At 36.0% G+C, this 25,800-nt stretch overlaps 2 protein-coding genes across 10 annotated transcripts in view; both read left to right on the plus strand.

Annotated features, from left to right (window-relative positions):
• Nucleotides 1-213: 213 nt before the first annotated feature.
• On the plus strand, nucleotides 214-13,180 carry ptcd2 (pentatricopeptide repeat domain 2). 2 transcript variants are annotated; one of them, XM_047809600.1, is made up of 10 exons: nucleotides 214-378; nucleotides 4,740-4,832; nucleotides 5,811-5,940; nucleotides 10,252-10,369; nucleotides 10,582-10,660; nucleotides 10,958-11,049; nucleotides 11,250-11,363; nucleotides 11,685-11,759; nucleotides 11,847-11,960; nucleotides 12,971-13,180. In XM_047809600.1, exons 1-10 carry the CDS (start codon nucleotides 261-263, stop codon nucleotides 13,118-13,120), a joined length of 1,083 nt encoding a protein of 360 aa, XP_047665556.1. In that variant the 5' UTR covers nucleotides 214-260; the 3' UTR covers nucleotides 13,121-13,180. The 2 variants fall into 2 exon arrangements, with proteins under 2 accessions (XP_047665556.1, XP_047665555.1); XM_047809599.1 differs by having other exon boundaries at nucleotides 216-378; nucleotides 12,902-13,180.
• Nucleotides 13,181-15,838: 2,658 nt separating this feature from the next.
• The window catches only part of fcho2 (FCH and mu domain containing endocytic adaptor 2), a 47,200-nt gene continuing 37,238 nt past the window's right edge, over nucleotides 15,839-25,800 (plus strand). For 3 of the 8 annotated variants that reach the window (XM_047809110.1, XM_047809113.1, XM_047809111.1), the window contains exons 1-2: nucleotides 15,840-16,082; nucleotides 25,199-25,290. In XM_047809110.1, the coding sequence (XP_047665066.1) occupies nucleotides 16,050-16,082; nucleotides 25,199-25,290 (125 nt within the window). In that variant the 5' untranslated portion in view covers nucleotides 15,840-16,049. Of the gene's footprint in view, nucleotides 16,083-25,198; nucleotides 25,291-25,800 lie in introns of all 8 variants that reach the window. The other 5 variants (XM_027168003.2, XM_027168005.2, XM_027168002.2 and 2 more) reach the window with 3 other exon arrangements.

The following is a 25,800-nucleotide window of genomic DNA, read 5'->3' on the forward strand; positions in this document are numbered from 1 at the left end:
ATATTAGTATTCCCTTGAGCTAGATGTGGAAGAACTCATATTGCAGCGAAAACGGGGGAGTTTTATTTCAAAACCTTTTATTTAAACATTTGTCCCATTATAATTAACATGACTTTTTTGATGAATTAAAAAACCTGTTGTAAATTTGCATTTCTATATGTACATGAATGTAATATATCATGATTCAGAACATATAAGAATGTGCGTGTATTGAATCGGTGGCTGCTGTATGATTCGTTTTGGTATAGTCAAGATCCAAGATGGCGCTGCGAGGACTGGGTTTCTGTGTTACTTTTGTACTTCGTCACGTCAATTCTCCAAGACTAGACGTGTTTTGTTCGGCAGTGAAATTTAACAGTATTACATGCAGAATTGAAGGTGCGTTCTTGCTATTTGTCAACTTATAGTCTGAACGCGTTTGTTTTGGTCAGAAAGTTCCGCTTTGGTTTTCTGCTCCTTTCCACACTGCACATTAAAGGGCTTTTTTTTTTTTACTGTGCGTTTCACCAGCTGTAGAAGATTTACTCGGGGTTATGAAACCCAGATCCGAAGGTTTTTACCCCACATTCTGTTGCCAAACGTGTTCAGTGTCATGTCATATTGTGTTCGGACGCTGGTTAGATGCTTTACACCCAAATACATCATAACACGTGTTTTCCACAGTAACAGAAACCCATATTGTGTAATAAGTCAAAATAAAAGTCAAATTGTAACGGAAATCGCATTAATTAGGAAGAGAAGGTTTTATTTTACAATTATGGTCAGAAAAGATGGTTCAGGACAAACCGGATGGTATATTAAGGAGTAATATTGAGTATTTAGGAAGGTGACTAAATGACAGATGCACTAAAAGTGTTTGCAGACAGAAGAATAAGAACAGGAAATAGGCAGAGGTCAGATATCATGGATCATCTATAACACAGACCCAAAACAAGATGAAATGAAGGACAGAGCAACTGAACAATAATGACTCAGTTGTGTCAAACGTGAACACTAGTGAGGGGGAAATACTGAAAAATTAGAAGAATTTTATATATGAATCAATGACAAATAAACAGGCAAAAAGGATTAAAAACCTGAGAACGAAACTGTGCTGCAGAGCAGACTAATTCTTTTTAACTCTCTCAGAGTTGAGTGTAAGAAGTTTTATTTAAATCAGTTGCAGAATTGATTTATTTGTTAATTTTATGGTTTTTGATCTGTAAATATGTAAATATTTGACTCCCGTTGGCCAAAAAAACTCTCAAGCGGTTTGCTCATGATGAGAAAGCAATTCAACCCCAAAAGAGCAGTGCCCTCTCCTGTAGAGCAATGCATGTTGGGATCTTTGTTACTGGCCATGTTTGTTTAGGTAATGGTGTGCAACAGGAATTGTAAGTTAATGTGTCTAGTGCAGTAGATATTGAGCTAGTGATTGGAAGGTTGTTAGAAGTTCAAATCCATACGCTGCCACTACCATGCCCTTAAACCTTAACTGCCTAGTTGTATGGATAAAATCACATAAACGGAACGTGCTCTGGATAAGGGCATCTGCCAAGTGTATGAATGTATAATGCTTTATATTGATGGATCTGTGATGATGAAGTAGCCAGAAAAACTGTGGCAGTTTCATCATGCTTCCTGCTTCAGGCAGCCAATTTTCTCATTAACTATATGAAATGTACCTGAGACTTTTAATGCATTTTTAAAGCCAAACCTTTTGTATTCGAGCATTAAAAAATTTAAAAATGAGTACCTGAATTCTGATAAGAGCTGACTTAAAAATATGCACTTAAAGGACATACAAATTTCAAGAGTAAATGACAAGTACAACAAGTAAATGAAGTAGATATCATTATTTTAACGTTTTAAATGTAATATGTTGTGTGGTCTTCACCAACTTCTATAACACACATATAAACTCGGGTAGCAGAAAAAAAAGAACCATAAGAGATTTCAATACATTGTCATGTATTGAAATCTCTTGTGTGTCTTTGTTTTTATACCTGGGGTTATCACAATCTCCTCAGGTATCACACAATATATTCATTTAAATGTAATAACATTACAAAATATAAAAGGTTTCAATGTCTGTAAATAAATTAACACTATGTTAAAGTAAAAGTAGCCAGAAAAACTGGCAGGTTCATAATGCTTGAAACTATCTAGTTAGTACAGCAACATGGAATGTCCTGAAAAATAAACCACTTTTGTACAAACAGACATCAAACAGGTTGGCCAAGGAAACAACAGCAGTTGATAACAGCACATTGTTAGCTGTAAAGGCACAACCACTATTTACAAACAACCTTCTGCAAACAACATTAGAGCACATTTGCACAACATTTTACTAGTCATACTGTTTGACATGGTTGACTAGCTGGTTGGATAACTGTAGAAGATCAAAATATATTCGTAGGATTTGGCAGATACCCATAGTGAGACAACTTACATTTATCATATTTGTACCATATTTGTATCATATTGTTCATATGTGAGCACACATTTTGTTCTTTAAAATCCCAGCACTGTCACTGCTGGTATTTTAACAAACAACTTTCTGGTCAGTGGTTCAACCAGGTTTGTTGCAAGAACATACAGAATGGGGGGCATTTCATTTTCATAGGGGGCACTTTTTTATGATCTGAGAAACAGACATCTTTTTGTTACTTATTGCAGAGTATTCATCAAATAACAGTGAACACAGTGCCATCTAGTGTAGTAGTATATCAATAGTATATAAGGCACAAAAGCTCCACAATAATAATACATACAACAATAATAAAAACAACGCTAGACCTGGGTTCAACCTCATATATCCACTGAGCTACGACATGCATTAAAAGTTCAGCATTTATATATAAAAAATGATAGACTCAAATCTAATATTGTTGGTTTTCATTGTTGAGGATAACAGACAACGCAATGTTAAATGTGCCTTTACTGTGGTTGTATTTGATTTGGCAGTATGGACTTTAGCACAGTAAGATATAGCAAATGGTACTGATTATGGCTTGGACACATATCATGCTTACTAGGGCAGGGACGATTCACTAATCTGGCGATTCAATACTATCCTGATACTTTTGTGCCGATTCAATACATATTGCGATTCTGTAGCTATTGTGATTCATTGTTTAAATCAGTGGTCCCCAACCTTTTTTTCGCCGCGGACCGGTCAATGTTTGATAATTTTACCGCGGCCCGCTGGGGGTGGCGGCTATACAATTAAATTAAAATTAATAATTTTAATTTAATTGTATTTAATCATGTCTTTTTAACTCACTACAACGCTAAATCAATGAGAACCTTGAGCTTGTTTCTTTGCAACGAGACGGTTCCATCTGGGGTAATAGGAGACAATGACACCCGAAGTGTGTTTCTTATGTCCAGTTTATTCCGGTGTTTTGTTTTGGTTTCCGTCACTCCAGAAAACCCCGCTTCACACAGATAGCATGTCGGAAATGGCAATAGTGACAATCTCAGGGTATTCCGCCATGACTTTAATCCAGAACACCGGCAGAGTTTCTAACTTCCTAACGACGTCTGTTTCGTGCTCATTTTTACTAATTTGTGGGTTAAATTTGAGCAAACACAATATGCACGTACACCAAGCACTGTTAATTATGAGAAAGTACCGGTGAACAGAGAGAAGAGCGATACACACCTTCTCTCCACCAAAGCTATAACACCACTGCCGCTTGCAGCCGCTCAGCTCCAGACGTCACCTAAACCCGGCCCGATATCATGATATTTTGCGCATATGCGGTATTGGTGCGGCTTTAGGTGACATCTCTCAGCTCCCGGTTAACCTCTCGTCCATGGAAAGTCGCACAAACCCGAGAGAAATTCACCACAGTAAATAAAATGGAAATAATTTAATGTTCCTTGGGTGGCCCGGTACCATTTGGTCTACGGACCGGTACCGGTCCGCGGCCCGGGGGTTGGGGACCACTGGTTTAAATTTAGAATTTTGTTTGCTTAATAAAGATTAGACAATGCCAAATACTTGATCATACCCTTAAAGAGACTGTATATGAGTTATATTAACAAAAACAATGCATCACATCTTTCTGAATTTTTATTTCAGGAGCATACACATACATAGTGCATAAAGAACCTTGAACCATAAAACTTTCAAGTACCAAAAACTTGAATATAATATTTAAATTTGCAAAAATTTAAGTAAATATAATATATACTTATATATACATATACTTAATATGGAGAAAGCCGGTTAATCGGGCAGCGATAACCATATTAGACGCATTGTGAGTAAAGCAGGGTCTTTATCCGTTAAGTTCCATTCAATCGCTACACCACGAAGCAGCTCTGCAAGATTTGTCCCCGTGTGACTCTCATGAAAGGCTTTGGTTTGGAGCACGTGAGAAGATAAATACCAGTCATGTGTAATGTTATGGGCTGTCAGGGTTATATGGGACTCTGTAGCTCGCGATGCCCAAGCATCGCAGCAAATGCAACTCGTTGAGCTTTGCTTAAACGTTTTTTTACTTCTGACGCAACCTTGTCATAGATTTTAGGCACGACTGTGTCTGCGAAAAGCTTCCTCGATGGAATAACCCATTGTCTTCTTTGTAACTTCATTAATTAATAAAATCAAAGTTAATCAAATGTCTTCAGATACCAAAATATGAATGTTTTTAATGCTTGATTTGAAAAGCGGTATGATCTATGATTATATCAGGAGTTTGAGATTGTTCACATGATGTTTACAACTGGCCAAATATTTCTGGTTCCAGCCAGGCGTTACCTTTTGTCAGAGGATGTGGTGAGACTGGAAGATTTTCAAAAGAAGAAACTTGCTGTGGCTCGACAATTGTCTGGATCAAAAGGTTGGTGATGTTACCTAAACAAAGTCCTGGCTTGTGCGATATAGATTTTTCTCTGATTGTAATTGCTAAACAATTATATTCTGAAGATCTGCCAGCTAAGGACAGGAAAACAAGCATTTTTCCAAAAGAATTTGAGGTTTAGGAATATAGGAGGGGCATAAAAATAATATTACTAATATTAGAATATTTTAACTGTGCAGTCATGAACTGTGGCAATTGCAAAACCCGGAGGGTGATTTATTAATTTATTCTACAGTAATGTCCAATAAGCACTTAAAAAAACAGAACAGTTCTAGATAAACCTTTTACAACTTAGTTGTCTAATGCCCACATGACTGACATTTTAAGTGTTAAAGCTGATCTCAGTGATTATCAGGAGAAAGTAAATGCTGATAAATCATTTCCCTCTTTTGGATAAAATGTGTTCCCAATAATAATGTTAGTAAACGTGTGTTCAGTTTATACTTGTCAAATGTTAGCCAAGATATTTCCAACTCTGATGGATATTATTTCACAACTCAACATTTAGATGTTTTTTATTTACTTTGATGGAAACCCACGTAAGCTGAGAGCATATGGAACTTGGGAAGGGGGCTCAGCTTCTCAGAAATGTATGTTAATATGAAAAAGTTCAAAACTGCAGTTCCAGGTTCACATGCATATTTTAGTGTACTACCATGTTTTTGCAGAAAAATGCAATATTCTATCTTCTAATTTCTAACATTGACAGGTCTGGTAAAATAAGTGGTGATAAATGTCACTAGATTTTATGTCAGTGTAATATCCTGTTAAAAATATAAGATTGCACAGCACACAGCACACTACTCAATAATGTGGAATACTTAGTAACCTATGTATAAATCCACATCTGTCGTCATTATAATTCCAAAAAGTGTACTTATAAAAGTGGTGTTGAATATAACTTGTAGACAATCTCTATAATTCTAAATCTTTGTTATTCTCTCTCTTAACTCACAGGGCATTTCTTTGCTGCATTAAATGAGAAAATAGAAACTAATCAGTTGCTCTTGAAGGATGAACTGAAGCTGCTTCTCCTTCTCTGTCAGTCACCTGAGGATATGGTTATGGCTAGAAATGCTATCTACAGGTAGGTCTAAATTAGCTGTTGTTACCCTGCATGTATACCCTGATTGATCCGCATGGTCAGCCAGTGACTCATGGGATTGTTGTTGACTCAGAGTAAACAATGACCCATTAGTTCCTCGGGAGCTCTCGGCTGCACTATTATAAACTGTTGTAGAAATGACGTCATTTACATCTGCACTATTTACTGTACAGTGTCACACAAATGAGGATGGGTTCCCTTCTGAGCCTGGTTCCCCTCAAGGTTTCTTCCTCATCATCTCAGGGAGTTTTTCCTTGCTACCGTCGCCTCCGGCTTGCTCATTAGGGTTAGGGATAGATATATATAGTACAACCCCAAATCTGAAAAAGTTGGGACAGTATGGAAAACACAAATAAAAAAAGAAAGTGCCAACAAATACATGAGAAAATTATGCAAATGTTCCTCAAAGAAAGATAGGAAGACATTTGCTTATTTCACCTTCAACAGTGCATAACATAATTAAAATATTCAAGGAATGTGGAGGAATTTCAGTGCGTAAAGGACAAGGGCGCAAGCCTAAGCTGAACAACCGTGATCTCCGATCCCTCAGGCGGCACTGCATCAAGAATCTATAAGCGATATAACCACATGGGCTCAGGACTACTTTGGCAAACCTTTGTCAAGTACCACAATACGTAGTTACATACACAAATGCCAGTTAAAACTGTACTGTGCCAAAAGGAAGCCCTATGTTAACAGTGTCCAGAAGCGCCGTTGACTTCTCTGGGCTCAGAGGCATCGGGGAAGGACCATCATGCAGTGGAAACGTGTACTGTGGTCAGACGAATCAGTATTTCAGATATTTTTGGGGAGAAATGGATGCCGTGTGCTCCGGACCAAGGAAGAAAAGTATCATCTAGACTGTTACCAGCAACAAGTCCAAAAGCCTGGGTCTGTCATGGTATGGGGTTGTGTCAGTACCCTTGGCAAAGGTAACTTGCACTTCTGTGATGGCACCATTAATGCTGAAAAGTACATAGAGATTTTGGAGCACAATATGCTGCCTTCAAGAAGACATCTTTTCCAGGGACATCCATGCATATTTCAACAAGATAATGCAAAACCACATTCTGCACACATTGTTGCCCACCTTAAGACTTGTTTGCAGCAAGAATGGGACAAAATTATACCTGAAACACTTCATCGCTGGTGTCTTCAGTCCCTAAACATCTTTTAAGTGTTGTGAAAACAAATGGCAACATTACAAAGTGATAAAATGCTTTACTGTTCAAACTTTCTTGACATGTGTTGTAATGACCGAAATAGGAATTTTGTATTTTTGAAAAAAAAAACAGTAAAAATGATGTGGAACACATTATGAAATACATTCATTCATTCATTCATTCACTAACGCGTATCCAAACTTCTTGGGTCACGGGGAGCCTGTGCCTATCTCAGGCGTCATCGGGTATCAAGGCAGGATACACCCTGGAAGGAGTGTGAACCCATCGCAGGGCACACGCACACACACCCACACCCACACACTCATTCACTCACACACTACGGACAATTTCCCAGAGATGCCAATCAACCTACCTATCAATGAAGTACAAATCAAAGTAAATTTAGAAATCACTACTTTCTTTTTTATTTGTGTTTTCCACACTGTCCTAACGTTTTTTGATTTGGGGTTGTATTTTAAGATTGAAATTCATATTTTTTAATTAATTTTAAACTTTAAACATATGTATACATTTATTTTTTTATTCTTATTTTTCTTCTTCTTATTATTGTTATCATTATATTTATGTTTCTCTTCTGTTTCTATACTACTGTAAAGTTGCTTGAAGACAATGTGAATTATTAAAAGCACTAAAATTTAATTGAATTAAATATGGATCACATTCAAATTTTATCATTAATGTTCAGAAATTATACTTACAAATCCTAAAATCATAATAATAATATTATGACTATTTTACTGTGCAGACAGGAACAGTGGTGATTTTTAAAAATGAATTTTGTGATTTAAAGTGATTCCGAAGTAATGTGTAGTAAACACAAAAAAGGTAATCAAAATAATCTGTATAATCCTTTTACAAATTGGTTGTCTAATGTTTGTGTGAAAATCTCATATTTTTTCTCTTTTGGACAAATTTTGTCGGTGACATCTTTAAAAATAATTATAGTAAAGTTATGTTCAATGTATACACATAAATAAACATTTATCATGATGGAAAGTGAGGGAGACAACATGAGTCCATTTTCCAGATGCTTTTAATATCACTGAAATTAGACAGTACAGATTAGGCATCAATACTATAAATATGAACCGAAATGTGTATCAACATTACTCTTCCGTACAAACAGTTGGCTACACATCAAATGCTAATTGTCCTGCTTATATGTTTTTATACTGATTTTCTGAAGGTCTATTTTTATTCGAAATCTCAGATGTAGTTCACCATATTTTGGAATCTGGAACAGAGAACGTTTGAAACACCTGCACACTGTACATGGTTTTATTTTTTTTGGACTTGTAAAGCCACAGATATAAATGTTCTTGCACTACAACTCAGTATCCGATTGCAGTTGATTGCAGCATAGTTTTGTATTTAATCATAATTCTGCTTGCAGATTAGGTCCCGGATAAAAAAACAAAACTTTTTAGATATAATTCTGTGGTTTGTGGCCTGCCCAAAAAAAGTTGCCATTGGTGAACTAGTCCTACACTCTTTGCCAATGCATTGTTTTTTTCACAATTTATTTATGGGAGAAAAGCAGGTAAATTAATCCACATTTCTAATCCACTAAGCACTGGGCATGGTCAATACAATAATGTGGATTGTGGAAATAACCCAACAAAACCTGTGCCCTAACACCAAAGCAACCACTGTGTGACAACAATATCACACAGGTTGGACCAGGAAGACAACAGCAGTAGATAAAATAATTGTGAGGGCTGTAAGGAAAACCCACAAAACAACATTCGGTGACATGATCAGCCAGGTCTGCAGGGCAGGGGTGAATGCTTTGTAAACCATCATTTGAAGAAAAATAGAAATATAGAGGCTATACCACATGATTCGAAGCGCTCATCAGCAGGAAGAATTGGCCAAATTGCAAGTAAGAAAAAATGACAGAGATGAGCCACAAAGGATCTGGAATCAGGATTAATCTCTTCAAAGTGAATGAAACACTTTTCATTTAACACATCTAGAAGTAAATATCAGGAATCAAAGGGAAGGTGTACAAGACAGTAGTGAGAGCAACTCTGCTGTATGGGTTAGAGACTGTAATAGTGAGGAAAAGGCATGAGACAGATGGAGGGAACAGAGATGAGGATGTTGAGGTTCTCTTTAGGAGTGACGAGGATGGACAGGATTAGGAACGAGAGGGACATCAGAGGGACAACTAAGGTTGGCTGTTTTGGGGACAAGGTCAGAGAGGCTAGAATTGAGATGGTTTAGACAGGTACAGAGGAGGGATATGGTTATATTGGTAGGAGGATGTTGGAGATGGAGATACAGGTAAGAGGTCAAGATGAAGGCAAACAAGATGATATATGGATGCGTTAAAAGATTACATGAAGGTAACTGGTGCGAGAGTAGAGGATGCCGAGGATCGAGTTAGGTGGAAACAGAATATTCGCTGTGGTGATCCCTAATGGGAACAGTTGAAAGTAAAAGAATAAGATGTAAATATCAGGAAATGAAAACAAATTCTGATTCTAATGTCTCATGTTAATTTTTTAATTTCAATCCCAACATTCTTTTTTTTTAATATTCCTTTTAAAGGAATATTTAAAAAAAAACTACAGGTCAGTAATTAATGCAGGTTTTGGGTTTTGTCTTGCATTCTGGTTTTCATGTCTTTTAATTTGTAACCTGTTTCTTACCTTATCTTTCCTTGTGTTTGTGTCATGTTGTGATTGTTTTTTTGTTGTAGTCATGTGCTCTTCAGTTCTCATTGTCATTGGTTCCCATGAGTATTTGACCCTGAGTGTTTGCCATGTTGTTTGTCGGTTGTTGTCCGTAATAGCTGTTTCATGCGCTCATGATTCTCATCCTGTTTTGTCATTATCTTTCCTGAAATTCTTTGTGCTTTTGTTTTATTAAAATCGTCTACCTGCATTTGAATCCTCTGCCTTATCTTTTAATGTGACAGTAATGTGAATCACACTCTCTGATGATCATTAACCTTCGTTTGCATTGCTTAAACATAGATATATAATTCAGTGTGTAAATCTGTTTTTTTTTTTGTTTTTTTTTATTTTTTTTTTTTGCATTGTCTCTATTATTATTTCAAATAAGAACTTGCAAAATACAGTTTTATTTTCATTTCTCTATGCAGGTACCATGAACAAAATGGTAATATGGTATTTGGGGAGTTCAGGTTTGGACCCTTGTTTATGAGGCTGTGCTATGAGCTGGGCCTGGCGGATTTAGCATTCACTACACTAACAGATAAGGTACCAATATTCAAAATTAAGCATTTTTAAAATTATTGTTAATGTATTTATTTAATAGAGACATCTTGTGCCATCTATGTTTTAATTTTTCTGTTGTTTTTTTAAATTTATCTCCGTGTTGGCATGTCAAATAATATCACGTATAATGCAATTTATTGCAATTATTAAACTTATTTCCTTGTAATTGTTTTGTTATACTTTATTACTTTAAGAGGCTAAAAGGGTTCTTTCCAGACTGTACATCCTTCAACCTGGCCATAGACCTGCTATTCAGTAAAGGCCAATTTGAAGGTAAGACTTACATATGACTAAATGTATGTATGTAAGACATACATTTACAATAAATTTCCACAATAAATGGCAGATGGTAAACAGCAGCATTAAACCATTATTAGATCACAATCACATATCCCTTTATTTTCTATCCAGAATATGTGGCACAATTATTAGCTTGAAATTACAATGAGTTCATGTCCTATGAGGCACTTGAGGTTGTGGGTACCTGGCTTTTTTTGCCAAAACATGCTATGATCATGCTCCCTGAATTATATCCACATACAGAGTAATAATGTTGATGTGTCTATGCAGGTGTGTTGGAGCTTATAAGGGAAATGAAAGCCCAAGGTGTTGTTTTCAACAAGGACACCTTTACGCTGGCATTTGCTACCTGCTACAAGCTAGTATGAAAACTTTTTTTTTTTTTGTTTTTAGACTTTTGCACATTTTGGTCACTAAACTTTTGCATGTGGTGTTGGAAGAATGTTTTATAGCTAATATATTTTGACAATATGTTTACATTTATAATGCATTTTAATAGAAGTGTTGATTACATAGTAGAATTTTAATTAATCTCTGATTTCTTGTATGATGTAATTTCTAGAACACCGCTAAGTCATACCAGATCTGCTTAGCCTTGCTAGAGGAAGGTCAGACAAAAGTCAGCTTCATTCCTAGACATGCTTATTGTATTGCAGTTGCCTTTGCACTTAAACAGGTAAGTAATTTACAGTATAATCAACTGTATTATCCTATTAAGACACATACTTTAATAATGCTCAGAACATGTTAGCAAGTAAATAAGAGTAGCAAAGCATTTAGAGGACATCACAGTTCAAAAGTTCTAAACCTTAAAAGAACAAAATAAATTGCTAAATGAGTGAATAACATCCTGTGAATAGCATATTAAATTGGTGTGTAATAATAGAATGATGTAAGACAATATGAATTATTACCATAACCTTGACTGAATGAGAGGTTCACTCTTATGCCTCTACCCATCCATGGAGGGTGAAATCATTGCTTATGCATCTTTCAGGATGATGTTGAGCGAGCACAGAGTATCTACACTCAGATCATGAACACAGACAGCAGACTATGCCAAAACCTGAGAGTAAGTCTGTTTGTGTGCTATGTACAGTATAAGGATTGAGAGAGACCAGTGCAAACTCAAACTTTTTTTTTTGTTGACTTCTTCCAGGTACTTCTGTTGGCCATGGCAGGATCTATAAATGATGCAGTTTCTGTCCTCACAACAGCCCTGCTATCTGATAGTTTAGTGTTTGTAAAGAAGCCAGACTTCTGCCAAGAAGTGGTGAGACTTTTTAAATGTTTATGGCACTTGATGTTGTATAAAGAAAATTAAACCAATGTAATTGCAGCATGATTTACAATTTCGATTTATCAGCAGAAACAAATGTCACCAAGGAATCCTCTAGTGCCCCTTTTCCACCGAGGCAGTTCGAGTGCTGGTTCGGAGCCAGAGCCTAATTTAGAACCAGTTCTTTCTGTTGACCGCCAAAGCACCGGCTCCGAACCAGGAAAAGTGGTTCTTAAGTAGCACTAAAACGTTGCTGGTCTAGAATTAAGAACCGCTTGCATCAGGAGCTGGGGGCGGAGCTACTGTTAGCGCATTTGATAATGTACCTTAAGTATACAAATGTTTAATACATTTTTACTTTACCGCGATATCATACATTATCAGCACACATGATAGTAGGTAGCTACATGCTAAGGCTAAATTTTTTCTGTGTTAATGATAAAATAACATTATGTACTTTATCGATTACAACCTCCGTTTATAAAGATTACATGGAGCTGCACGTACACGTTTTATTCGCCGCGTTTGGATGCCAATGTAGGTTCGCAAAGCCATGCGCATTAACAGTAAAGCAACATCCGCCATCGTTGTTGTGTTTGTGTTTGCCGCTGCTGCGCTAACGTTGCTGGGACACGTGACACGTATACAGTGATGTCACACTCGGCGCTGTGATGGCTCTCTAGCCGGTGGAAAGGCAAACCGGTTCTTAGAAGGTTCGCAAGTGGAATCAACTTTGAACCAGCGCTAGCGCTAGCGCTGAACCAGCACCCGGTTCTTTCCGGTGGAAACCATCATTTATGCCAGTTTATCATTTGAAATGAAATGGATTTTAACAATGTAGATATACCAGTCTAATTACTGCTGTCATAACTTTCCCAATAGTTATTGCCTCATAACTGATATAATGAACACTTCTAGATGTCACTTTATTTCAGGTGGATGTGTTAAAAGAGAGAAGTGAAAATGGGCCATGGAAAATTCAAGTTGATCATCTGATTATTCAGCTACAGAAAGCAGGTCAGGTGAACCCAGAAAGGCTGGACCACTTGCTGTACCGCACTCCTACAGGGAAAAGGAAGCTTTTTTCTTTTCTGCACGAGGGGACCAGCAGGACCAGCAGCCGAAGGACTCTGAGACCACTACTGTTAGAGTAAACACACACATGATGGTCATAGCCACTGTTTAAGTTAATAAAATATTAGCAGTACACAATACTGATGCGTCTGTTCCTGGTATTAAAACTGTAAAGTTTTCTTTAGAAGTGTGGGGAAAACAATTCCACAAGCTGTCAGAGTGTGCAGAATACATTGGGTTGTTGGTGTTAAAAGTGAGAATTGGTTTCTGTCTAGAGAAACATATATTTTTGTGCTCATGGGCTGCATTTATTATAGTGTATTTAATATATAATTTTGAACAAGATGAGGGTGCATGAGTGTTGACATGACAAGGCATTTTTTTTTTTTAACATTTAAAAATAATTAATTAATAAATGTAAAGAGCATCTGAATAGTTACATATAAATATATTAACTGTGATATATTTTTATAAACAGTGAAAAGTATTTAATACCTTTTGCTTTTTGTACCATGAAATTTTAATTATAATTGAGCATTAATTGACAGTCATCCAATGACACATTTTCAAAAATTTGTGCAATAGTGGTTGTTGTAGGGTATGAATCTAGTGATCTAGTGGCTAAATTGTAAAGCACATGAACAATTAATCAGAAGAATAATAACATTTGTTTCTTTCAGCATAAAAGAAAGAAACAACATTCTTTCAGTATGTTTCTTTGGGGGTACAATATATAGTAGATTATCAAGACAATCAGGCATTCTGGATTGAAATTTGCTGCCTAGTGTCAGAAAGCTTGGTCTCGGTCACAGGTCATGGGTCCTCCAACAGGATAATTGCCCAAAACACTCAGTAAAAAACAGCCAAGAATGTCTAAGAACTAAACAATAAACTACTCTGAAGTGGCCTTCTATGAGCCCTGACCTAAATCCTATTGTACATCTGTGAAAAGTGCTGACATGCAGTTTGGAGAATGCAGCCTTCAAACTTGCGATAGCTAGTGCAGTTTACTCCTGAGGAGTAGGCCAAAATACCCATTAGCAGATGAAGAAGACTCATTGAGGATAATATAAATTGCTTGATTGCAGTGATCATGCTGGAAATGTAATTGTAAAAGATTAGGGCAATCACTACAATATTAAAAATATTAACGGTACCATAATTTTTGTCCAGGCCTGTCTCATTAGTTAATTTTAATGCTTATATGAACCACAATTTGAAAGCCTTGTCTGATTTTCATTATTCAGTTTTCAGCATTTTTATTTATCTTTAATTTAGTCAGTTTTAGGTTATTTAAGTGACCATTGTGGTCATTTTTTTTTTCAAAACATTTTTTCCATGTGTATATCTAAATTAGGAGTTTATTATTGTGTTTATTTGCTGAAGAATAACACTAAATATAAACTACATACTTGTGAAATGGTCTCTTCTGTTATTCACATTTATATAAAAATGCATCAGATTTTCAGAAATTAGAATCCAGAAATATGATCAATCAAAATGTACATTGTCTCTAAAACAGATCTATTCATTTAACTGTTTAAAGGTAAAATAATTTCCTTTCTGCTAGATAGTGGAGCTACATATTCACTGTTGATTAAAACTGTGCTTTATGTGATGCAAAGTTCTGTTTCGGTTAATTCTGTGGGAGTGTAAGGGTTCCCATCTTTGAAAAACGTAGCTATTCACCATTAAACTATGAACTACAGTGGTTAATTATAAATTCTTAGTATCTGAGTTCAGTTATGCAGTTAACCTTATAGGTAGATATTTATTTACATTATTACAATGTGTTTTCCTAATTTTGTGTTTGAAGTCTGATACACTGGCAGTAGAAACTGAATCCTTTGCTTTTTTGGATAAAATCCCATTCCAAAGATGCATTTGATATTGCTAAACACTTCAGAACTTCAAGTAGTTTCTAAATCTAATAATTGGCCTTACAGACCCAATATCCTATTTAAACTGAAGCGTAACAATAGTTAGGTGTAATTAATTATTCACTCTTAAAAAGAGAATATCTCCTCTGAATTTTCCTGTTTCCAGCCTAATGTAAGGCTGCAGAGTTTAACTGAGACAAAATTTCTTCATAATTTAATTACTGTGTGATATGGAATTTTCTTTTGCACCAGTAATTAGCATCCTAATTGTTTACACTGGCAATCTACTATTAATCTATCCCATGGTCGGAGTATCACATCGTCGCATCGATGGTATTACCATCTAGAAAATGGATATTAAGCTAGGGTGTCCCTTGCTGTTAATGTATGTCATCCTTGCCCGAACTAAGTGAGAAGTTCAGCATCAACAGACTGAGGAAGTGAACCTAGTAGCAACTATGTGTTGGGACCATCGATATTGGTATAGCACAGTTAAAATTGGAAACAAAGCAGAAATGAGGACTTTCATAGCTTTCATTTGTAATAATATTGTAGTTAGGCATCTCTTAAATCTATGATAAAAAGCATATTTAATGACAAATCTTTAGTAAAACAATGTTTTAAAAACATCTGAAAACTTTAAAACTTGTAATGTGTTAAAAGTCCTACAGAATTCCACTTCTGTGAGATTTAAAGATCCAGTTTAAAAATTCTCACTTAAACAATGCATCCAGTTTGTTCTAAAAAACAAGCAAAACACACAAAAGTGTGATAAATTTTCATTTATATTTTTGTAATATATTACTGAACTATTTTGTAATAAAGTTTTTCCTCACATATTGTTACTGTTAACGTTCGAGATTAATTGTAGCGTTATTATAGGCTACCGCTAGGGGCGCTGACCTGCTGTTAATAATGGACAACACCAAACTGCATCTGGAGGCTAAAGGAGACAAGTGAACCCGTGAGGGGGGAAGTGGAGTTTCACACCGGAGGAAGGAAAGGAAAAAGAAAAGGGGGGAAAAAAAGAGCTCAAAACCACACAAAATCAGGGGAGGGCGGTGGATTAAGTGTTTTAGTTAATCGAATTTGAGACAAGAGACGAAACTTCAGAAGAAAGGAACCCAAAATGATAACGCCGTATTTCCTGGAAAATTTCTGGGTAGGTGTTTTTGTTATAATCCGCGGTTGTGTTCATACTCATACTGTCATACAGTCAGCTGTTCAGTTTAAGGCCTTGTCATTCTGTAAACCACTTCAGAGAGCCGTATCATAGCTCGGCTGCTCTTTGTATTGTGTTCCTCGGTTTAGATTACCGGTAAACCGTCAGAACAGACGCCCCGCTCACCGCGTTACTTTGGTCGGCAAATGTCGTCTCGCGACACCAGGGATTGGGCCTCTGTGAACTCGGACAAACATGAACAACCAACAGGAATCCACCTTTCTGCAAGCTCATTGGCTAACGTAGAGTGATGTAGCGCGTTAATGGTTAAATCTAGAAGCCCATTGGCTCCCGTTGCTGTTATTCACACTGGATTTATGTTAAAGTGAGAGGAAAAACATTTCATAAAATCTTCCCGTGAAACTGATTAATGACTTATTTTTCCTGGCTGCGTTATGAATTTGAAGTTAAAACATATTGTGGATCTTTAGTGTGTCTAACTTAAGGGTAGATTAATGTTAGACACCACTGTAGATATAAATATAGACTATGATCATGAACCTCGACTGTTTACAATAAAAACCTTTCAGTATATTCACTTATGTGCTCTCTGGTGAAGTGTATCATGGCCTAGTTTATTCCAGGAAAAGCTTTGTGTTCATATTTTTCTCAGATTTCGTCTTTAATGGAAATTAGATTCTCTCAACTGCTATGAACACTGATTCAGGTCACGTGTTGGTTTACAGGTTTTGTTTCTGTCCATCAGCATACAGACATGAAGGACTTTAAAGAACTGTCAAAACAGGAAAAAGTGACACTTTTACAGATCACAATCTGATACGTAGTTGTGTGTCTGTCTTCCTTTTGGTAATCTGTTGTTAACACACTTAAATCTGTTAGAAGACAAAGTGGGGATTGAGGTGAACACTCAGACAATGTAGAAGTTTATATAAGAGCTTTGTTTTGAATATGACAACAGTGGTTATGGTCAGCTGTACGTTTGCTCTGATACATTTCCCATCTACTGTATGTCCTTCTGCCAGACATTAATGCACACGTCGATGATCAAGGACACCCTGCTTTTGAGCTTTCAGTAGGTTACTGCCATCTGAGTTAATAGCAATACCCTCTGAAAGAACTTAAAAAAAAAATTGTGAAATATATATATTTTTCTAAATTCTCCCTACTCAATAAATCATTACTAGCATATCCAGAAACACCAAAATATTTAATCAAAAATATTAGTGTTTACCAAAATATTTTAGCTATTCAGTAACATCAACAGTGAAAACTGTCGTGTTGTTGACATTAGACAATTGTACATATTAAAATGCACTGTTTTGTTTTTTTCAAAATTTAACTTCTAAATTGTGCTTTAAATCCACAATGAAGCTTAGACAACCTATGAAGTCATTTTTTAAGGCATGTGTACTCTGCATGTGAAATACACATATAGACACATTTATATAGACATGTAACTTAAGTCACATTTACAAATGTATGAATGCTTTTAAAAATAACATACCGATCCAAATAGCATTCATTTTAAGGAAAGCATTACAACAACATTTTCTGATAATTAAAGTGGAACTTCAGTTTCAGAAAGGTGAGGCTAAGAACATCTGGAATGTAATTCAGCAGGTCTTTCATCAGATGCCTATAAGAAGGAATATAAATGAAACAATATGATTTATTTTGCTTTATTCTACTGCTGGGAAAACAACAAAAAATATGTAAAATCTTTTGTATGGATACTGAAGCTGCAATCAGGTTTAACGTCTTTAAACTTGTCATTTTCTGTGTTTGTTTCAAAGCATATGTTGCCGGAATTTCTCATTTTGACTAGACATTAGACTAGAACAGACTTGTCAAACCATGTAAATACCACAACAAATGACTGTGTTAGAGAAACCTCATTTCCTCTTCCCCACAGATGCATGCATCATACCACAAGAAATTTCCTCTCCACTCTTTGACCTCTGTTTGTACATGGTGGTGTTTTTGTGTGTGTGTGTGTGTGTGTGTGTGTGAATAAACATCAGGTCAAACTAGGGCTGGGTGATATGGCTGAAAACTGTATCACGATATCAGTGTTTCATATTGGTCGATATCGATAATTATTGATATTTTTTATGACCCATTTAAAATAAGGAACAGGAGAAAATATATTACATTTAAACATTTTTATTTTAAACTTAACCTTCCTCTGATCATAATCCCCACAGTTAAGACAGAAATGTCAACAACCAGGAAAACTCAAATAATTAAAATGTAAACATAAGTCTAAAGTCACAATGAACACTTAACAATTATCTCTTAATATTTAAGGTGCAAAATGAAAGAAAATGTAAGAAATGCTTAATAAAGTGTAATAAAATAGTGCAAAGTGTTAAATATAAACATAGAGAAACCTGAGAATTTAGTGCAAGTTTAGCAACCAAACTTGCTTCGCCACCTTCTTTTTCTTCCGACGAAGAATCAAAAATATCAAAATTTTTATCGAACACATTTTTTATTGATATTGATCACGTGCCTGTCGCGATACATATCGTTATCGTTTTATCGCCCAGTCCTAGGTCAAACTGATTCTTTTGCTATAGTTTGAATCAACTGTTGGTGCTATAGCTAAAATAAGCTCTTTGAGTAAACATTGGTTATCAAAGAAATTAATTGATAATATGATATTTCATTTTAGAGATTCAATAACAAGCATAGCCTGGTCTGAGCAACCTCTTTCTGCTCACAGATGGTAGGGTCCAAATTTGGCACCAACTTTATAAATTCGTGGACCCAATCTGCCTTGTGTCTACAATCCATTCACCGGATCTATATCTAATAGAACACCTTTGGGTGTGGATTAACAGGAGATATGAAGCATGAAATAGCACCTGCAAGGTTTTTATGATGCAATCATACCAAAAGGATCAGAATGGCGCTATGGTCTGAAACAGAATGACACTGTAGTTAAAATCGCATTATTCCCTCACTGCATGACTTGCTGAAAGACTTGTTTCTTGAATGAGTAGGAATTCCTAATAAAGTGAAGTACTCTGAAGTGCTTTCCTGCTCAGCACAATTGTACAATGTGGGTGAGTTTCTGTAGCTTTACTGTACTTTACTGTAATGTTTAATAAATACAATGTTAGCAGAGCATGTTCTACTTGCTTTAAGATTTTTTCGTTTAATTTGCCTTTTTTGTTATACTATAGCGAAAATGGTGACAGGTAAAGGAAAGCTGTGAAGAACCAGGGAAGCCACAAGTTCAGATGTGGCCAGGCGGGTCCCTTACATGATAGGACGTTAATTTTCTTGTTCTTTCATGCACTGTGATGTGTATAAAATGCTGAGCAGGCCCAATTGACTTAAATATTGATTCAAGATGGCAAAAAAAGAGAAAAGCATTTAAGCATCTGTGTAGCATGGATATAAATAGTGTCCACACCCTTACAAAATTGCAAGCATGTAAAATATAAAGGCAGAAATGTCAGACTTGTTACAACTTTAATGCAATATTCCAACAAGGAGAAATCAAGAGAAAAAAAGATATATTTAATTATTTGGAATAATTTACTTAAACATTTACATTTTAAATTCACAGCATTTGGCAGATGCCTTTATCCATAGTGACGTACAGAAGTGCTTAAGTCTATATCATTAAATGCTAGAACTCTTGTTCACTGGGCTACAAACTTAAGATACCATGAGTCTAAATCACTATTCAAAGTTTTTTTTTAAAATACACCCAACAGGGAAGAAAGTTCTAGTTGAAGTGTTCCATGAATAAGTAGGTCTTCAACCATCGTTTGAAAATAGCTGTCTGGACATCTATGGGAAGTTCATTCCACCACCTCAATGATAGAACAGAAAAGAGTCTTGTAGTATACTTGACTCTTACCACTAGAAATGGTGGGACCAGTCGAGCAGTGCTGGTAGCTCTCTGCGAGTTGCAGCGCTTTGAGGTACGAGGGACCTGGTCCATTTTTGTGTTTGTAGGCAGCAGCATCGGTATTTTGAATCTGATGCGTGCAGCTACCGGAAGCCTCTTTTATTAAAGAAGAATACAAATTTGCAAGAGAAAATAAGAGGTCTCTTAAATGTGTTTACTTTTTAGAAAAATCAACATTTTTATTTCTGAAATTGCACACATTAATAACCGTGAAAACTAAACCCATTTAGTGCATTTAATCACCATATTACATTCTCTGGTGGAATGATGAATATGGTAATGTCTTCAAGCCACTTTGCAATATTTGCAGCTGTGTGTCTCTCTTCAAGGAGCATCACGTGTGTGTGTGTCTGGGTGACCGAGAGAGTGAGACTATGAACATGAATGACGCTTGGGCTTTCACAGAACCTTGCTAATTTGGAGACATCATAATTAACCACCATATTGATTTATGGTCTTAAATAGTCACTACATATAGCCACAATCAACATGTATTTTTATGGGCCTTCATTTCAACTAGCAATCATAATGATTTAGGCTAAATGCAAATGCTAACGTTACCTTGTGTCAAACCTGTGACCTTGTGTTCATCTTCTCCTCACCACTTTCTCCCCATTCCTCTGTTTTTCATTTTGCAGCGTCTGTGTATACATCACATGTCTAGAGTTTAGCGGATTGTGCATCAGTAATAATTAACTCGAATACAAAAAGAAAAGAAAACATGGGGAACATGGGGAAATTCAGTGCTCCATGTGAAGTTACAGTAAATGGACTAAACGAAGCTTTGACGTTTTGTTTTCTTTTTGTGTTCTAGTTACTTGAGGAATCATTTCAGACCTACTTCACATTGCAAGGTGGTCTCCTGTGACCTCTTTTTAGGTCAGTCCATAGGTTTTCAGTAGGATTGAGGTCTGGGTTCTGACTGGGACATTCCAAGAGTTTTTCTTTTTTCTTTTTCCTTTCTGAAGCCATGCCTTGGTTGATATTAGCTTTGGGACATGTATGATTGGTGCTTTGGTCATTATCATGTTGGAATGTTAAATTCCTCTTCAATTTCAGCTTTTTGACAGGACAGAATGTTTTTGCCAAAATATCTTTGTATTTCGAGCTATTCATTTTTTCATCTATCTTGACCTGACCCAGTGTCTTGATGTGTCCCTGGCATAGCTGAAGAGAAACAGCCCCAAAGCATAATCCCCACCATGCTTCACTGTTATTCCTTAGAAGATGCTCTGTATTGGCTTTGTGCCAGACATACCTTTTAAAATTAAGGCTGAAAAGTGCACCCTTTGTCTTGTCAGATCATAACACATTTTCCACATTGTTTGGGGGGACTGTATGAATCTTTTGACATCATTCAGTCCGGCTTACATATTTGTTTTTGAAAAAAAAAAAAAAAAGCTTTTGTCTTGCACCCTACCCCACAGCCCAGAGTTGTGCAGAATACAGGGGATGGTAGTCACATCCTAGGACTGACCAGGACCTGTTGGCTTCTTGGTACCGTTCTTTATCTCCTCGCCCTCCTGACCTTTGCAATGTGATTATGGTGGCACATTTTCTCCACTTATTGATGATGGTTTTGCCAATGTTCCATGTTACATTCAGTGCCCCTGATATTCTTTTAAATGCTTCTCCTGCTTTTTACCTTTTGACAATTGACTCGCCGTTTCTTTGGCAACTCTTCTTGGCACATGGCTCTCAGTAGAATGCAACCCCAAACATTCAACAAATGCTAGAGCAACGGCCTTCTTTTATCTGGGTTTAAATAGACACAGGTATCTGCCAAAGGCTGTAAATATAAAAGTAAATGTACCTACAGGTCAAATTTTGAATGTGACTTTGTAACTCTGAGTGCAGTTGCAATCAAGGTGTTTATTATTTATTTAAAATGTTCCCAATAATTAATTCTTCTTTTTTGTCTCTAGATTTTTGTTTGTTGGAAAGATCACAATAAAGATGTAACGAGTCTGACATTTATGTTGTTATTTCTGTGTTTTTATATTTTAAAAACCTGCAATTTTATAAGGGTGTGTAGACTTTTTATGTCTACTGTATAATGAGATTTCTGCAAAAATGATTAGCTTTTATGTACTATAATAAGTAGCTGAAGTAATCAAGTAGTAAACTGTTAATCTGCAGTCATAAAGTGACATACAGTACTCTAGATTATTAAAATAAAAAATAAAAGATATTCTTTCAACAATCTAAAGCTTCTATTTAGTCTAGATGGGAGACATTGCAGATGTAGTACAAGGACTGTCAGATTCCAGTATAAATGTAGTAGAGTGGGTGGTGTTAGTGGTGGTGTTCTTTGGTACAGTATCGCTCAACAATCTGATGGCCTAAAAGAGGAAGCTATTCTACAGTCCACTGGTGTGGGATCTGATACTACAGTACAGTCCTGTGTGTCTGATGGTACCAATGTATGAAAGCCCCTTGTCATTGCAAAGCAGCACAAAGTGTTTTTAACTGAAATGTGTTGTTCATCTTCATCTTGATCAATCATAATCCTGATTTGAGCGGTCTTTTCCAGAATGACCAAGAACTCCATTTATTCATGACATTAGGGGAAAATATTCAGTGTCTTTCAAAGACACCAGGTTTAAAACAAATGGAACAGATATTTAACACAATCACACAGCATTACCATAACCATTGTCAAAGTAACAACCTTGGTAATATCTTTAGGAAGATTAGTGCTCATCCCTCTGTTCCAGAGAATACTGGTGTTAGAACACCCCAGTATCAAATATAGTGCTGGATATATATGCATATTTTAAAATCTCAATATAGGAAAACATGTATTAAATTATGTGGACATATAAAGTAATAGAGTAAAGCTAAACTAGAACACTCACACAGACCCTAATGCATCTGCATCCCATCTTTGACTGCACACCTTCTCTCTTTCAGTACCATTCCCTTTGCATCTTCTTGCATCACCTCCTTCCTCCATACCTGTATCACTCCATCCCTACATACTGTCTACATTTTACACACTTTTTCCCCCTGTATAATGTTTTAATCCAATAAACAAATAATAAGCATTCATACTTCATATCTGGTAATGCAGTTTTTGCAATAGTGTTATATGTTAGTAGTTACTAATGATATCAAAGTCAGAATTTCAGTATCATGGCCACCCAAATATCAATATTTTAGGTACAAAATAGGTACAGAATGTACACAAAGATTAATGGATGGATAGAGTGTAATTGAAAGAGGGATAGATGGACAGAGTGTGACTGAAAGATGGAAGGGAGAAAGAAGAAAATGTGTTGCAAAGTGATGAACAGAAAGCAAGAAAGAAAAAACGAGAGAATGAAAAATAGAAAGAAAAATGGTGGGACTGGAGGAGACATATGGACAGTTCAGTAGGTAGACCGAAAGAGTGAGTGTAACTGGTAGAGAACGAGTGAGAGAAACAGAAGGTGTTACAGATAGAAAGGAAGGAGTAAGAAAGAAATGAATTGTGTTTGCAGAAAGAGTGTCTATGTTTTTGACCCCACTGATTTTAGGTGTTTTCATCACATGATGTCACAGAAAGATTATTTGCAATCTTTTGGCTTAACCTGGTGTTCAGCAAGGTATGTTGTAAAGGCTGTGGTTGAACAGGGATGAGTAAGTGGGAGGCAGGCTCAAAGGGGCTCATTATTTCTTTTTCCTGGGACCTCTTTTTTTTTAGCATGCTTTGAATATGAATCACATAAACACACATTTCAGCTCCACTCTTTCTGTCCGTGTCTGGTGTTTGCTGTTACTCAGAACACTTACTACAACTATCCGCAGGTGCCTGTTTATCCACCCACACATTCCCACTGACTTTGCCTTCCATTCACAAATGTGGTCTTGACCATTTCCATGCTGCCAGTGTTCATAGTGTCCATAATGCTCATATGCCATGATTGCTGTAGAGCTACATAGGTTTGTTAAACTACTTGTTTAGTAACTACGTATTAAATATGTATCTACTCGGACCAGAATTTTCCCTCCAATTTGCCTTGACTTTTTTTGCCTGCAAAAATGTCTGGTTCAATATGTCAAACACGAAATTTTAGAAAACACATCATGGATTTCATTTAAAAAGCATTAAAGTTTTAGTCACAGCATTAAATTATGAAACATGGAAATTAGGTGATTCAGTGACACAATACAGAAAGTTACATACAAGTAATATATTAAGTTTTAGTTTTATGCAAGAATTTACCTTTAAAAGATTCATATGAGTACTAATGAGTTCATATGTGAGAGCCAGGGTCAATAATCACACCAAGGTCTTTTACTGCTGCACATATTACATATTACATATTGTAATAGAAAGACAATTTAGAGTTACTCTGTAATCAGAGCTTATTTCTTCCGAGTAAAAACACCTCTGTCTTGTCAGAGTTAAGCAGGACGTTATTAAGCGTTCACTGTCTAATGGCCTTCACACATTCATTAATCTTATTAAGCTGGTGACTCACATCTGACTTATCTGAAACATATAGCTGCATGTCATCAGCATAACGGTGGAAGCTAAGACCATGTTTATGAATAATTGTACCAAAGGGTAGCATATATATATATATATATATATATATATATATATATATATATATATATATATATATATATATATAGGGAGAAAAGTAATCAGCCTAAAACAGCACATACAGTATTAACATACAGTAACATTAGTATGTTTAGAGTAGTCAAAATTGTGCTCTACGAACTGATAACGATCAGTCAAATAAGACCTAAGCCAGGAGAGGGCTGTCCTTATGATCAATGGTATCAAAAGCTGCACTTAGATCAGGTAACACCAGCAAAGAGACAACCCTGGTCAGAGGCCAGTAACAGGTTATTTACAACTTTAACTAGTGCTGTCTCTATGCTATGATGAGGCTAAAATCTTGACTGATACATTTAATGAATATTGCTCCAAAGTAGGTAAGAGCATAACTGCTGTCTTACAACCTTTTCAAGGATCTCGGAGATAAAGGGGTTGGGTTTTTGCAACAAAGGTTTCATAACTGCTAGTTTAAAAGATTTAGGCACATAGCCAGTCCCTTATTAGTTTTTAAAACACAAGAATCCTCAGGGATTTAGGTTTGCTAACACTAGTACCAAACTTCTGGTTGTGCTTTATGTATTTATTTATTAATCTGTTTATTTGTTTATTTTGTAGGGTGAAAGAAATAATGGGTTTGATATCCTCTATCATAATATGAAACATGGCCAGATATCCAGCAAGGAACTTGCAGACTTCATTAGAGAAAGGTAATTACACACACACACACACACACACACACACACACACACACACACACACACACACACACACACACACACACACACACAGTTATGTAGAAAATTAAGCCAAGATAAAGTGTAAGAACTTTTTCCACATTTTATGTGATATTAGAACCATTAACATTTACCTGAATAGGTAACATATGTACGCTTGTCAAGTGAAACAAAAGTTCTTTCACTTGTTTTTTTTTTTCCTTCATGTCATCTGTGGAAACATAGTGCTTCTGAGGCTGTAGTGAAACCACAGTTGGAATATGTTCCAAGCCCCCAGTGGATGACTGAAACCATGGATAGTAGTGAACACTAAATAATGTACACTGTACAAACCTATTATAAAGTTTATTTATATATGACGACATTAGTCACAATAACTAATAATAAAAAAGAACAATTATTATAATAAAAATGCCAATGTGGTCCCTAAATAGTTCTTGTGATGATGACACAATGCCCATGTGTGGGTAGCATATACAGCAC

Source organism: Tachysurus fulvidraco, chromosome 26, assembly GCF_022655615.1.
Source record: "Tachysurus fulvidraco isolate hzauxx_2018 chromosome 26, HZAU_PFXX_2.0, whole genome shotgun sequence".
NCBI lineage: Eukaryota > Metazoa > Chordata > Actinopteri > Siluriformes > Bagridae > Tachysurus > Tachysurus fulvidraco.

Coding starts and splice junctions, on each gene's coding strand:
- ptcd2 (XM_047809599.1), top strand. CDS start 261: ATGGCGCTGCGAGGACTGGGTTTCTGTGTTACTTTTGTACTTCGTCAC. Junction 4,833..5,810: donor ACAATTGTCTGGATCAAAAG/GTTGGTGATGTT, acceptor CTTAACTCACAG/GGCATTTCTTTGCTGCATTA. Junction 11,961..12,901: donor CAGACTTCTGCCAAGAAGTG/GTGAGACTTTTT, acceptor ACTTTATTTCAG/GTGGATGTGTTAAAAGAGAG.